This window comes from Passer domesticus, chromosome 10 (genome assembly GCF_036417665.1).
Source record: "Passer domesticus isolate bPasDom1 chromosome 10, bPasDom1.hap1, whole genome shotgun sequence".
NCBI lineage: Eukaryota > Metazoa > Chordata > Aves > Passeriformes > Passeridae > Passer > Passer domesticus.
The window spans coordinates 36,491,373-36,507,651 of NC_087483.1; the positions used below are offsets into that span (position 1 = coordinate 36,491,373).

The window sequence follows — 16,279 nt, forward strand, 5'->3', positions numbered from 1 at the left end:
AGCACTTGATTTTTTTCTCAGCCTTCATTACTGTAATATCATACACAGGGTTTTTCCTTTGTGTGCCATGCAATTTATTCCCCTAAGATTAGTCTTTTTCTAGTCAAGCAGTTTAAAGCTAATCACAGTTGTTATTTTAATCTGTGCTCACCATTAAGAATTCTCACTGAGCTACTTTGCTTGTTAGCAATTAAGGCTTCCCAATGGAAGTTCATGATTACAGCAAAGGCAACCTGTTTAATACTTGGCACCTCTTTAGTACACAGGCATTAAAACCGGGAGCACAGAAGCATGCTAATGCTGCTGATGAAAGCAGAGCAGATCTATTTACCAAACTCTGTTTTGAATATACAGCGTAGGAGAAATGCAATGCAATCCTCATGTGCAGCTCTGGTCCTTCCCCTCTGTGTTTTTCATTACCATAGTAAGGTGGGGAAGTGCTGTTTGACCTTCATTAACTTATTACATATTAGTCATGTCTGAACTGCAGCATGTCCTCAGGCTTTCACCAAGGCAGACTGAAGTGTTGGTCCCATTTCCAGTAGCAGGACTAATAAAATTCCCTGGAAAGCTCTCAAGACCAGGATCTGACCTTTGCTTATTCAGGCAAGCATCCTATGCTGAATTATGACTTCTTTCTTCTGTTAAGAGAATCAGTAATTGCTGCCACTGATCAGTGCGTCAAGGCTTAAAAATTATGATCTACCATCAAGTCAATTAGCAAAAACTGCAGGAGCAAATTTTTGCTTCTCATGTTGATTGTCCATGTGATTCTGCCATAAAAATTATACATTAGCTGAACTAAAGCATTAAATGACTAGGTAGAAAATAACATTGCAGGGGGATTCCACTACCCTAACCCAATTCTGTCCTGTTTAAAGCTATTTTCAGACAGGATAGGGCAGAGAAATCCAAAATAATATTTTCTCTTTTTTTTTTTAAACTGATACATGAAGATGCACAACCTCTACTGCATATCATCTCCAATGGTAAATGTTGGTGATTTACATTGATGGGAATCAAATTTGTCTCATATTGGGTAAATGTTGGGGTCCAACCTGAGAAATAGGGGAACCACTGACAAGTCAAATATGCTATCAGTAATGTGAAAATAACTACTGTAAAATGTCCAGCATAAGAAAAGCTGTGTTAATAAAATCTGCATCTTCACAAACTACTGAGGTACCTTCCCTCATTCTAGTCAAGTTTTAAGAACAAGGAATCTGAAGCTGGGTTAGAGGTCTGCTTTAGTGGAAAGCCATAAAACATGACCTAGCCATTGCCAGTTCTCCTGGGACAGCAATTACAGCAATAAATGTTCCACAGCAGATGCTAATGCCATGTGTAAACAGTTGTCCTCTAAACTGAAAAGAAATTTTGGCCCCCACATGTCTTTTAGGGTCCCATTGTACGCGTGGAGATGTAAAGGAAATGTAAAATTGATATGCACACCATGGCATTGGGTTTAGTCTCCCCTGCCTCGGCCTGGGCACTATAAATCTGTGCAGGCTGTGAGTGAGGCTGGAGGAGCCAAATGGGCAGAATTTGTGTGTGTCAGATTTATGGGCTCACCCCGAGTACCATGGGGGTTATCGGTCAAAGTCAGGTTCAGCACCCACTGACCCACGGGGCTCAGAGCACGGAGTCACAAATCAAGAGCATAATGAAGGCTGAGAAGAGGGATCTGCTGATTTATTAGGACATCTGTCCGGCTGTAGACAGCCCAGCACTGCCCCTGTGTAGTGCCAGCTATTAGCATAATCCTCACCATGAAACTTCTCAGAGATTTAAAAGAGAGGAATAAAGTGTTCAAAGAAGGCTGGCTGAACCAGAAGGGTTTTTCTTGTAGTGCTCATTACCAGTCTTAACTTTTTATGCCAACACACCATAAAAATAATAATAAAAATAAATAATATTAAAAATAAATTAATGGTTTTGATTTTTTAAAACCACTGAATTTTCAGAATATGTCTGTCTGTTTATAATAAAGTCTCTACCCCTGCTAGTTTTCAAGGACTTTTTAATATTTTAATTTTTTATTATTCATTTATATTTAACCACAGTAGTGTCATCTGCATTATGTTATCACCTTCATTCTTACAAAGTTATTCTCCTAAACTCTGTAATGTTAAATGAAAACTTCAATTTTTTGTGCCAATTATATTTGGCTGCTTTTTAAGAAAAGGGGAAATTAAGCACAAACTTTAGGAGTTTGCCTATAATTAAGAGTCAATATCATAATGCTGTAAGCTGTAAATGCTGTGATACTACTTTATACTAGTAGAGGTCAAGAAGTTTGTGAGGTGCAGAACTAATACTGGCATGTGCAAAGTTGCTCTTTTTTTGTACGAGAGGCATTCACCTGAAAAAGCAGACAGATCATTATTTCTCACTTGCTCAGAACTAAGGTGAAATAGGTTTCAGTCTATGAACATTAAATTATTCCCTGAAGATACTTTTATATTTGACTGTGTTTTAACAGACTGTCACTGTTCATATGTCTTCAGAAAAAAAAAGTTAAATATTGTGTTTAAAAAATTGCTGTGAATGTTGAAGGAATTTTATCACTGCTATTATTCCATTTCCTTTGTATGAAATGTTATGTTAGATAGGATTTGAGCAGTTACCAAATTTGCTGTAGGCAGCATAGAAACACCCACCAGCATGTGGCAATCCCTGCTTTGCTTAAATCAGGGTGCAGTCTGGGCAACATGAACAAGAGATAGAAAATCCAGACTATCAAGAGCACTGCAACATTGTAAACCTGTGTTTATTTTAGTTTCAAAACTCTCAGTTGGTCATGCTGCTATCATGGTATTTTGGCTAGATTTTGTGTACCATTCAATGAAAACACTTATATTCAAGGATATAAGACAATTTCTGAAATTCAGTCCAGTTGAAAGAATCTGAAGTAGAGTTAGCATCCACTGCCTAGAAACTGTAACATGAATAAACCTGTGCATGTGTGCAACTGCCCTGGTTAACACTCGTGTGTGCTGCCCTGCTTATTTCATGAGCTAAGATTTGCTAGTCCACGAAGAATTAAAAAATGGAGAAACTGAATAGCCAATCATTCATTTGAACTCAGAAATGGAAACTATGGATTGCAGTATCCTTTCCAAAATAGCAACATAAATAAACATGCATGGCACAGTACTTGCCTCCATAAATTCCAGCGTTGTTCTTCCAGCTGAGTCACTAAATGCTCTATGTATTTGTTGGAGTCCATATATTCCTAAATGAAAAATTGTTACAATGTTAGTTTTTCAATGTTCAAAGTATTTGTAAAATTTTGAGTAAAAACCAGTCAGAGTCAGTTTGTGGAATGCACTTTGATTTTCTCCCAGTTCTCCCATGTACGTAGGGATGTGCACAGTCATGTAAAAATCTAGATTAAATTCACATGTGGATTTATATAACATGAACAGGGAAGTAGCCTAATTCACACTTCAGAGATTATTTCAGGGAAAGACAAGAGGCACTGAGGATACACAAGCAGCACAAACAAATTAGTGTACATATATATTCATATCCATACTCCAAGCCTAGAATAATCTTCTCTGGATCCAGACTGAAAAACCCTGAAAAATCCAGACTGCCCAGCAGTGCAGTCATTGGTTTTGGTGCACATTTTGTTTACTTTAGATATTAATCAAAGTGAACTGAATATTTGACTCAAATATTTCTTTTATGGACAGTATGAAAAATACTATAGCATGTACCCTATTTGAAAATGAAGCTATAACTCAGCCCCTGTATTATTTTCCAGTCCAACTTTTGCAGATGCAATAACTTGAAATATCAGCTTTATGAAAGCTCCTGTACTTGTGTCTAGACAGAACTTCTGATAAATAATCTTGACCATATGAAAAATTTGGATTTTTTCCTATTGAAGCCTATTCTTTAACTCAATGCAAAGAGATGATGTTTATTCTCAACAGAGAAATCTATCAGTAATAGAAATACACCACCTCATTTCCAGGAGGAAGGCAACATCAGTGTTATTTATATCAAATATTTCAGAATGAGCCCACAGAATAACGTGATATAATATGATATATTTGGATGACAGCAGTACCAACACAGTCACATTACTATTATTCTGAAAGTCTATCAGTAATAATATAACTGTCCTGAAATATTTCACCAAAGCAAAAATATGTCTTAAACCTCATACTTCAGGAAATTGCAAGTATTGGAGTAAAGAATCCATCTTCACTTTCTGGAGACAAAAGCTCCATTTTTTATAGCTCCACTGTTTCACCTTTGGATTCGTCACAGAACCACTTTGTGGGGTTCCTTTTTGTATTAGAAGTTGTCTCTTTACTATTATTATTTCTTTTGTGTACAAATATGGATTTTTGTTGCAAAGTAGTTGGTTCTTCTGAGCCATTTATCTTCATGACCAGGAATATGAGACAGCCACTACAGGGACTGTACATCATTGTGTCTCCTCAAGATGAAGATAAATGTTAGCTGATTTTAATGTTCATAATTTATATATAAATGTACATTTTTATTTTGCAGGAGTGGAATTGTTCCAAGTGACTCTATGTTTCTGTCCACAGTAATTATTTTCTTGTTCAGAGATAGAGAGAGGGAGGGAGGGTGGTTCTGCAAAGGCACAAAGATCCCTGGCACAGCCAGGAAGAAAGAGCAGGACTCAGCTCCCAGTAAGCCTCTGCAAAAGCACCTCAGCCATATCCTGTTCAAACTGCATGGCTTGAAAAACTTTGGGTATTGTAAAATTTTCCATTAAACTCTGCGGTTGCCCCAAGTTTAAATTCCATTCTAACTGCTGTAAATAGAAGCATCACATAACTGTTTCTTTCAGAAAACATTAAATCATGTAAATCCTGAGAAACACCATAAACTTCAGTGGCAATTAAGCAGGAAGCTTCTTCTAAGCTAATTCCAGTGAAATCGTTCTGCAATACAGATATATTTGAGTTCACAAAATATATACTGTACGAATATATAATGATGATTACTTGCAGTACCAAGTTATTTAAAACAAGTTGCCTATTTTAGTTTATATTTTTTACTACAATGAATCTGGAATAAATTAGTATTAATACCTTTACATCTTCTTAATGTAATATTAAACAATATTCCTGATTTATTCATCAGTGCACTTTGCCCTACAGGCAAAGATAGGATCAGCAGTTTTATTCTGCATAAATTCTACCATGATGATATAAAAACCTCATTCTGAAGCAATTTTTTTAAAAGTGTTTTTTGGAAATAAGGACAATGGGGAAAAAGAAAGCCCTGTGTTTGTCCTAGATGACTTCTCCCTTAATGTTAAGGTTTTCCTGTGACAGATCAGAAATATTATTCTGTTTCTCTTTAAAAACCAGCAGCCTGGAAGTATGTAATCATGTCAGTGTGCAAAAGTGATGCAAAAAAAGCAGCCATGATTTGGTGGTGGTTAGCAGCACCTCCTTTCTGCTGGCACATTCATGTGCCAGCTGTGTCTGCAGCAAGCCATCTGCTTCAGACAAGGCCTCTGTCCCTTAGCCCAGGCTTCTGCTCTCTTCTCTTATCAACTGTCCCAATAAGACAAATTCTGCCAGCCCTGGATCAGGACCCAGTGTTATCATTTTGTCAGAGTGAAGCAAATAGCAAACAGTCACTTGAGATTTAGAGCAACTTCGTGATTTAGAATAGCTTGGCACATTCAGTGACAGCAGAAAATGTGAGTAAAAACCCCAAAGTAATCACAGTGGTTTACGGTTGGACTCAATGACCTTAAAGGTCTTTTCCAACCTAAATGATTCTCTGACTATGTTTAACAAGACGATGTGTACAGTTCATTAAAGCACTTCACAGTGCCCAATAGATCACACCTAGAGGGGAAATACAAGTATTTTGTGGCTTCCTTGGAGCTCTGTCCTACGAATGCTTGTGCCATGCAGGCTCTGAGTAGCACAGAAAATTGTGGAGTATGAAAGATTATGTGGAGCCTCCTTTTCTGATGTAAGGATCAAAATCATTTAGGCAGACACGGTGGTACTCAGATACTAATGAGACAGACCAATCAAATGGGAGAAAAAACTGTAAAAGCACAGCAGTCCCAGGGTTTCAAAAGGGGGTCACAATTCTTCCTGCTCCCCTTAAAACAACTGAGCACTTGCAGAACAGGAGGGGATAAAGTTGTGTAAGGCCAAGCCAATATTTCTGAAATGACACAGCATATTTAATCTGAAGTTGTAGACTCCAAATTAAAGTATTTATGTGCATTTGATACTGTTACATAGCAATTGTGCTGATGGTAGAATTGCCATCCATGCTGTTGTCCACACCTGGACTAGACCTCAGCAGCCTGCACTGCTAGCTCTGCGTGGAGTCCTCCTCCTACCTCCAGCTATTCCTCACAACTTGCAGGATTACTGAGAAGTTCAAGATTTAAACAAACAAATAAAAAATTAAAATCCGTTTCAGAATAATGAGTGTCCCTTTTCTTCTGAATTAGTTACCTTGCAACCATGAGAAATTCACTCTTCAATCTATCCTCCACTGATGGCAGTGTTTTAAGGAAAAAACCTTCTGCATGTGTTTAAATGCAGTAGAAAATCTTTCTAACAGCTGCATGTATTCTGGCATGCAGGGGGAGATGGCATGCAAATGTCACATACCAGCTCATCTAATTTAGAGAGCATTAGAGAATTGCTTTGCCCAGATTATTGCTGATTTGAGTTGAAGCACAAGCCTAGAAACACACCTAAATATGGGGGGTTTTTGACAGAACTAAATATCTCACTTTGCAATGCTCAATTGTTTTGCTCGTTTTTGGGGTTTTTTTTATTTTTATTTTCTTTGTTAGCTGTATGGCTGTCAGGAAAAAACAGGGAAAAGAAAGGAAATGAAGTGCCTCCACTGAGGCCTGGGATCCACTGCTCGGTATTTTGGTTGGTTACTTGGGTATTTGTTCTGGCATATCCCTGTTGTTGTGCTGGGCAGGGTATCAAAAATTATCCAGCACACAGAACATTTTCCCATCCATTGTTACAGAGCAAACCCTTCAAGCAACCTCAGGCTCCCAGCACAGGAGTCTCTCGCTGGAAGCTGGAGGTGATAAATTCAAGCCAAAGGAATAGCACTCTGCCTCTCTTAAGGAACTTGCACAGCTTGGTATCAAAGAGAGTTTAATGAGCTTAGTGAGATGTGAAAAGGATTAAGGATACCAGCAAATCACTTGATTACGTACTTAATTCAATAGGGCCACTCAGGAGCTGAAGGCTCGCCTGGGCAGCAGGGCCAGGGGTGGGACTGGCCTGTGGAAGAGGTTTTACAGCAGCTCCTGTGAGCCAGAGAGAAGTTTGATAAGAGGATCCATGTTTGCCCCTGAAAGAATTTTCTAGCAAGGTCATTGACGTAGAAACCAAGAAAGGAAGGAGGATAAATAAGAGAAACCTGCAACTGTCTATTCCAATGAGCACTTTGTTTGTCTTTCCTGACCAATGACTAAAGTGTAAACGAATGAGTTTTGTAAGAATGTACACAAAGCATGCAAGCTATAATAAAAACATGCCTTGAAGTCTTGTGACAATGGAGTGTTGCTTTGCATTGTGACCATCTCAACTATGACACTGGCCCCTCCTGCAGCACGGACAGCCCAGCTTCCCCAGACCCACACACCTCAGCCAGGCACATGGGGACATGGCCACTGTCCCCCTGCCAGCGCTCCCCTGTCCTGAACAAGCTCCCAGTGAAGGGCCTCGTGCACAGCTGAGGTTCCTGAGCTGTGCAGAAAACAGGAAACTGGGACAGAGACTAGGCACACTCCTGCAGCCCAGTTTTGAAGCAGGGTTGGGAGGTAAACTTTATATTCAGCCCAAAGCTTTCCATTTTCGTCTGACACATCTAATTGCACTCCTGGTTTGGTTGGAACTAACTCTGTGCACAGAGCCCTAGCCCACTGTTCCACAACACTTCCCCTGGATTCCCCTAATATTTGTATTTGGAAGCAGACAGGATTCAGGCTCCTGGGCTCCACAGAGGAAAATGTTGGTCTCTGGGGAGCAGAAAAAAAACTGAGTGAACAAGAGCACAGACAAGTTCCTCCAAGAGTCTGGAGCCGTCCAGCCCTGGAGACAGGGAGCTCCATGGAGAGCCCACAATCATCTGCTGCAGTTCAGGAAGTCACACTTTCACAGGGAAAGGTTATTAGAAATCAAACAACAACAAAGCTGTCTGAGCTAAACAGCAGACTGTTGCAATTAGGAAATGATGTTAGCAAAGCAACAAGGGGGACATCTAAGCTGTTACACTGAGTGTGCAGACATGAGTAATTTTTTGAAGGCTCTTGGAAGAGTGCCCTAGGGTAAAGTTTTAAATCTAGGGAGAGTGACTTCAGAGAATATTATAACTTTTGTAAAATATTTATTTTTGTTTTCATCCTGCTGCATAAACCTTTGACAGAAGATAGACTTTTTTTCCAGCAGCCTAAGAGGACACACATATATATTTATACTTATATGTATTCTTGTCTAGACAATGTTTTTCATATCCAAAAGCAATAGCAATGAGAATTGAGTGACCTTTCTGTTGCACACTAAAAAGAAATCAGGTATAAAAAAAACCAAAACCCTTTAGGATTAGTATTTTTTCACTCCTTTCAATGGCATACCTGGCTAGAGTATTCACTTTTGGTCCTAAATAACAATGAAAGCTAAACCATGTGGCTTAGAGAAAAAAATATATTTTAAAACTGCCATTATTACTTATTCAATTGTCAATATTTTAATTGTCAGGTTTATTAACAACTGGCATGAAAGTGTACATTGAGAGCCTCTGCAATGGAGTAGGAGGCTGGCAAGAGCCCCTGTGCATATTACACCATTATGGAAAAAGCAGTAATGAATATTTTAATAAATATATTGAGCAAATTTCTTAATTGTTCAAAATCACTTAAGCTTCAGTGAACAGCTCATATTACATCTCAGCTGCAGTGATTAAAACTGATTTACCAATTCATCTGAAGCCAGTTGTTTTGATAAACAATCAGCTGGGTTTTCCTCCTGCTGCTGCTTGGCTTCCACTTTGCACCCTATTAACCAGCACCATCCACAGACACAGCAGAGTTCAGTAAAGCCTGAAATAGCACAAGCTCATTGGCTGACAGGCAGATTCTGCACCCTCTGCTCTCTGAGGACAGGGATGCAGGGATAGTTCTCAGAGGAATGCTGTTCAGGTCTGCAGCTGGCACACAGAGCCGTGTTGCTTTTGGGTTTTGCCAGTGTGTCCCTAAAGGAGTTGAGTCCCTGGATAACAGTGTGGGTACTCTGCCACTCAGTGACACTGATGCTGGAGCTCTTTCCCCACAGGGGAAATGGGGAGAGAGAACGCCACAGTTTTATGCTTTTTCCCATCAGCTTATAAACCTTTCTCTTTTCCAGTAAGGCATTTTCTAGGAGCAAATCTCCTGTCTTGGAGCTCTTCCCTGCCTTAGTGGACCAGTAGACCAAAAGCTGGAAGGTGAGGAGCAAATTTGGTAGGAACCACTACCCCCAGTCAGATTTCCAGGTTCTTGGCTGGTTTGGATAGTTGCAAACAAACTAATATTTATCCTATGCAAATATCAGGCTATGGAAATTATGCCATTTCTGCTAAACATCGAGCAAATCATTCCATTTAGCTGAGAAGAGAAGGAAACTGGACATTTTGTCCAGCAGGCAAATCAATGATGCTTTTAGCTGATTTTCTTCCCCTGAAAGTATAAATCAGTAAAAAAAAGGATGATATCATAGTGGGAAAGTTTGCATTTACATCCTCTAAGTTGTGGAGCTTGTAACTCCCATGAGCAGAGTCACTGAGCAATACATCCCTACAGCATTGATACATGGATGTCCTAATTTGGATATGGAACCAAAACAGTCTCCATAAAGGCCAAATCTCCATGGATACCCTCCTATCCCAAGGTTCTAGTGGCTGGGTAGGGCCTGACCCTGAGTGACAGAGCAGGAATTGCAGCAGATGCCGGTGATGGTGCAGAGTATGGACTGCACTCATCAGTGCTTGTCCCAGAGGAAGGAAAGACCAAGAATGCTTTGAGCTTCTAACATGCAAAAAAGTCAACAAGACCACTGGACCAACTAAAGATTTCAGCAGGAAAAGGGAAAAATTTGCCTTTTGGGCAGGAAGAGGAATAAATATGGACAAGCAGGTTGTGTCAGAGCACCCTGGCTGTGTCTCCTGGGCAGGTTTGGGGCTGCTCTCCCATTTACTGCAGTTTATGGAAAGTTCTTGTCCACACTGAGTATAAAATCCCTCTGTATAGGGAAATCTAAAATGAACAGAGAAAGTGAAGCTTAGCATAATGCTAAGCACATGTAAGAGCTCCTGGTTGCTGGAAGTTATTGATGACCATGTGTAAATTAAGGAGGTGTCAGAGAGAGATAAAAATTTTTACAGCCCAGAATTCCACCAATGAAAAGGTGACAGTGTCATTGAAGGCAACAGGAATTTGCTATTTAGCTAAAACAGACAATTTGCTATTTAGCTAAAACAGACATCCAGAGTTTAGAAAAAAATAGTAGGAAGATGTGCAGATTTTATGAGTTTGCTGCTACACAGTGTGTATATTTACATGAAATAATTAGCTGTAGTCTTGTTTATGTCAAATCCAATTTACATTAATAAACTTCACCCAGCAAACACTCTGATGCTGAAAGAAAATGCCCAGAAATGTTAGCAGCCTTAAAAATGCAGAGTAAACACTGGAGCATTTAATTAATCAATTCCTGACATTACCAAGTAATTACAATGTCTGAATCATTTCTTGAATGTTTTTTATGAATATAAATCAACCACAACACATGGAAGAACTGCTGGTGGGAGGCATTTGACTTACGTAGACATATGGCACTTGCACATGACTCCCACTGTCTAAAGAAGACAAGGAGTTACAACAAGGATAGAAAAACATTCATAGGATCTATTGCAGAGTTGGGAAAATTTAATTCTGAGGTTATTATGGACGTTTGGGATTCACAGATAAAGATGCCTCATTCTCAGCATGCATCAGACTTTTAAACTCACTTAGAGTAACCACTGCCATCTATCCAACAAATATCTCTTTACCATTTTCTGTAATTTTGTTGTCACTTGTCCTCACATTTCTCCTGGCAGCTTCTGATGAGGGACAATGTACATACACATAAGTCTATCTTTATATGGTTTCACTTCCACTAAAAACAATACACAAAGAGTAGATGCTCATTCCTTCAATTATAAGTCAATAACAAAAATTATAAAGTATACACTATATATAATCATGGAATGGCCTGGTTTGAAGAGCACCTTGAAGACCATCAAGTTCTAGCTCCCCTGCCATGGACAGGGACACCTTTCATCACCAGGTTGCTCCAAGCTCCATCCAAACTGGCCTTGGACACTTCCAGGGATGGAGCAGCCACAGATTCTCTGGGCAACATGTGCCAGGACCTCCTAACACCAAATCTCAACCCTCTCTCAGTTTGAATCCACTCCCCCTTGTCCTGTCACTCCATGCTCTTGTAAGAAGTCCATCTCTGTCTTTCTTGTGGGCTCCATTCCCATATATAAAATATCTCAAAGTAAGGTTAAAAATTGTTACAGGCATCTGATGATGCTGAAATATTTCGAAACATCAGTGGACAAAACAAGGTGAGGAAAAGTTCTGAGGATCTCCAGATTCTGACCCCCACTCTAAGGACAAGGGCAACTTGAGCTTTAGCAAACCCCAAATTACCAGCCCTTCAGGGTTTGTATGGATGGAAAACAGAATCTGGAGATGAGCAGATGATGTACAGCACCACAGGCTGGGGCCTCTTTTCCAGACAGATTTCACTTGCTTTCTCCAACCACCCCTCTTTTGTCCACCTGCCACCGTGCTCTGCTCTAACCACAAACATTTTCACACAGAGAATGGAACTGGTTATAGCACATTTCGAAAATTAATCTCCATGTCAACAGCTCTGTTTTCAATGTCTCGTCTGTATATTATCTATAGTCAAGAAAAGATTGTCTCTGAGTTAATAATGTGGCATTGCTCAGAAAATCTCAGAAGCAGCTTCCAGCACCCCACCCCTTCCTGGTATGCTGAATTTAGTGTGACTGCGTACATCCATCCATCTCATCTGCATGATACATAAACAAAAACACACAGAAAAATGAAGAAATGTGCAAATAAATATGCTCCTAAGCATCCCCTGTTCATTTTTCACTCTTTGCACAGAGAAAAAAGAAATTAATCTGAAGCTAACACAAAATTATACCTCTACATTTTCATAGTTTATTATAAACAAAGCAGGAGCTATGCTCATAGGGAGCTTTGTCAACTCTGCCTGAAACACATTTGTTGTCACTACCAGGACTTGCATCAGGTTCAGATTTGGGTATTGACTGATTGTAGGACAGAACTGAGTCTAGGCATGGATCAGTTGTAAACTGCTGCCCAAATCGCACTTTTTCTTCAAGCCTTGAAGTCCAACTCATGGACTTATTTCCACAAGATATCCAAGAAAATAAAAGCATGCATTAAATGCAACAGGACTGGCCGTGCTCGTAGGTATTTGAAGGTCTACCACATCTGCATTCAATTTATTTTCTTGTATATAACTGTTCAGTTCCATATGGGAGGAAGGTGGACTGTTCTGCAAAGCAGATTCTTGTGAGGAGCTCACAGTCCCCATGCAGGACAGGCAGGCAGCACAATGGGACCTGACTTTCTGGGTCAGGGGATTAATCATAAGAAGTTTGGCATTTCCTAAGTGGTATGTAGGCTAGACAACATCATGTGATCCTGGCTGGAGATAAACTTTGAGTGTATCAGGGATTTAGTGAAAGTGGATTTAGTGGAAGGAAAATGTTTCACTTTAATGGTAAGCTATACTGAGAGGGTTTAGTAAAGTCCCAGAAAGGAAAAAAGAACTGGAACATTTGTGTCAGCAAACAGCACACAGACATTCACTTATGTTGTGTAGGCCTGTTAAATACCTAAGCCAAAGCAGTGCCTTTGGTTACAGACACTAATTCCAAGTCAAATCTGCGTGGAACAGAAAGCACTAAAGCACTGCAAGGACAATTTCTTGTTGGGCTGCAAATCCAACCCTGTCATCCCCACCAATGCTGTAAAAACTCACAGCCATGGGCACCAGTCTGGGAAGGTGGCAGTCTGCACCCCATGGGCAGACCTGTGGGCTAAGTGGGAGATGCCCAATGGCACCAGGAGAGCTCCTGGGGTGCATTTCCTGGGGTGAATTTGGATGCCAGTTGTTGAATTTAGTGTGTAAGGATAACTGAGACTAATACAAAGCCTTTCATAAAATAGGAATTGGTAGGTTTTCCCCTTAACTTAAGATGCAAAAAACCCTCCCTCTTCAAATTCTGTATACTACAGTTGTATTAATAACCATTATTATCTTGTGCTTTTATAAGTGATGTGATGCACTATTATGTTCTATCTCCTGAACACTTGTGACTCCATTATGCCGTGCCTGGTAGATGCTAAACAAACATAATAATGCTGCTCAATTTAACAAGAATCTATTTCCTTTTCATAAAAATTAAAGTGAAACTTTAATTTCATTCAGCATTATAGAATTCTCAGGTACAATGCAGTACCAGTGAAATCAGAGCTGTAATTTACCTCCTGGTTAATGCTAATAATTTTTCTGCAATTGAATACCGCTGCACTGAATTGCAGATCCATCTCAAATGTTATATGCCTAAAGATATTAGTTACAGTTATTGCAGAGCATTCTGTTTATTCAAATCAGACTGAAACAAACACAAACTGTAGCATGAAAGGCTGGAAAATATTTGCTTAGATAAATATTCATTGTCGGCTGCTAGGCGGGATATATAGACACAATTCAGATTACATGATAGCTTTTTGTTTTACACACCATCTTGCCAGTTAGCGTTCAAAAATGTAATTTTAAAAATGCCTTTAATTTTATGTGTGCTATACAAAGTGTTATACTTAGCTGTCCATATTTCTTACACATGAATCTTTAATCCACAGGAAGCTTAATAGGAATTAAAAGTGGAAATATAAGCATAAATCTTTATATTTCTGGTAATACAATCTTGTCGTTAACTGAAGCTTACTGGAAAAGTTCTTTGTGATATTTAACTGAATTACATTTTAAAGACCTTTATCATCATCAACTGGGAAATCTATGGCAACCAGTTATGAGTCTTGCTAGTCTACCCACTACTCTACTGCCAAATTTGTGATGTTTTGACAGTGTTTCTGCCTTGGGAACCAGAGGCAGAGACACACTTTCCTGCAGTAGCCTTGGCTCTCATTGTTCTGGGGCCGAGAGAGCAAATTAAAAACCTACCATGTAGCAATCCTGTACCTAAAAGCATTTTTTTCACATGAAGGCGACATCCCATTTCCAGTGTGTAAGGGTGTTATGGGCCAGCTTCAACTGGAATCAGGCTGACCTTGAGGGAATTAACCGAGGCCACGTCAGTCCAAAATGAACATAGACAAGATGCTGAAAGTAATCAGGTTTCACTCTCTACTGTTAATGGATGTTGTTTAGAGTAATTGGACCAAGAGATTTTCAAATACTGGTTTAAAAAAGTTTCATTTGGGGACAGTAATTATTGTACACAAACACTCTGGAATGTACTGCCTCTTGCTATTATCTAGCATTTGTTAAGCATATCATGTTTTTGAGTATTCAAAACTAGTGGCAATAATTGATGTACAACAGAAAGGCTGAAATTCTGTGTCTGAACTCTGTAGATGCTCCATGCATGACTCACAGACAATTTATTGTACGATTTTCACAAGAGCTAATGATTTAGATTCATTTCCTAAGCCTTAGGATGTTTGCATGCATAGTCTAGATCAGAAATACTGACCTCACATTAAATCAGAGGAGAAAAAAACCCAAAAGAACAGCTTCAAGAAACTTCAGCAGTTAAGAGAGTTTCCAGCCCAGAAAGTGCTTCTTTCCCATTCAAATCTGCATCATCTACACCAACATGCCCTTCATAGCTATTATTTTTGAAAGGGTTGATTGGTGTTGAAGGCTCTGCCTTGCCCCACAGCTCAGGCAGGGCAGGTCTCCCAGATTCCCAGCTCCCATCAGAAGTAGAAACTTCTCATGTCTCACTCCTCACATAAAGAGAGGCCCACCAGGTAAGTGTGGTTTTCAGGTGTTGCAGACATCCAGAGAGTCACAAAACTGAGCTGCTGCCCCCACTGAGCTGTGCCCATGTAATGCTGTGTGGCTTTGCTCTGAGAAGTGCTGAGCATCCGCAGCACTCCTTGATGCTGCAGAATTAAACTTATTCAGGGGAGAAAAACCAATTTCAAAACTTTAGATACAGTCCTTAATCATTCATTTAAAAAGCATTTCCATAGCCATCAACTTGACAGTATCTAAATGAAAAGACTCAGAAAATCTCTTGTTTTCCAACAGGAAATGTGTTCAGGGATAGACATTTCACATGTATAGAGAAATTTACAATAATCATGTCCTGATGACAAGTCTAGAAAAGGATTTACATCTAATAAGAATGATCTAATTTATCTTTCATACAGTAATACCCAGTGGCTATTGTGAACATTTTATTATGAAGGAAATCAAAGACAACACAAGAAAATTAATGTTTTAAGGGAAAGTCATATGGTCCATTTAACTCTTCTTTTGACTGTCCACATAATGCAATGAGTTAATTTGCTTCTTTTCATATGCTTGAATAATAGAAATAGCACTTTTCATAAATCACCTACAAAAGCTTTAAGAAGAAAAGCAAGCTAGTCAGTATAAAGTTTTTGAATTACTTCTATATAAATGGGTACTTCTGCAATTTTTCTTTTGAAGCAAAAGTCCTTAAACTGAAAACCAACCTTTCTCCTCTTCTGCTTTCCAAAGTTTTTTTTAGTTTAGACCAAACACCTCACTACACCACAGTAATATCACGTTTGTATGGGACTCAGTGGATATTTTGTCAGAAACAAGTGTCCTACAGTCACTGCTTGGACGTGGAGACAGTGGCACAGTGTGACAGCAGTGCCAGAGCTCTTAGAAGGAATGTGCCTTGACACTTCATGGTTGAAGACTTGTAGGGAAGCACCCAAAAGTTTTGCAGGTGAGCAGAGCCATTTCTCTTGTCTCACCTCCTTCCAAGTACCCTTTAGGACTGAGTCTTGTAAAATAAAACTGTTCCACCCAGAGGTTTTTGCATAGCAGTGGTGGGATAGAGCCTCAAAGGAAAGGTCTCCATGCACCTGGGATGTGAGCTGACATCCTGATCAGCTCTCCTGCTG

General features: G+C 39.5%; 1 protein-coding gene across 17 annotated transcripts in view; it reads right to left on the reverse strand.

Annotated features, from left to right (window-relative positions):
• The window catches only part of NCKAP5 (NCK associated protein 5), a 454,622-nt gene that overhangs the window by 230,865 nt on the left and 207,478 nt on the right, over window positions 1–16,279 (reverse strand). For all 17 annotated transcript variants that reach the window (XM_064435175.1, XM_064435174.1, XM_064435171.1 and 14 more), the window contains one exon: window positions 3,162–3,235. In XM_064435175.1, coding sequence (XP_064291245.1) covers window positions 3,162–3,235 — 74 coding nt within the window. The remainder of the gene's footprint in view (window positions 1–3,161; window positions 3,236–16,279) is intronic.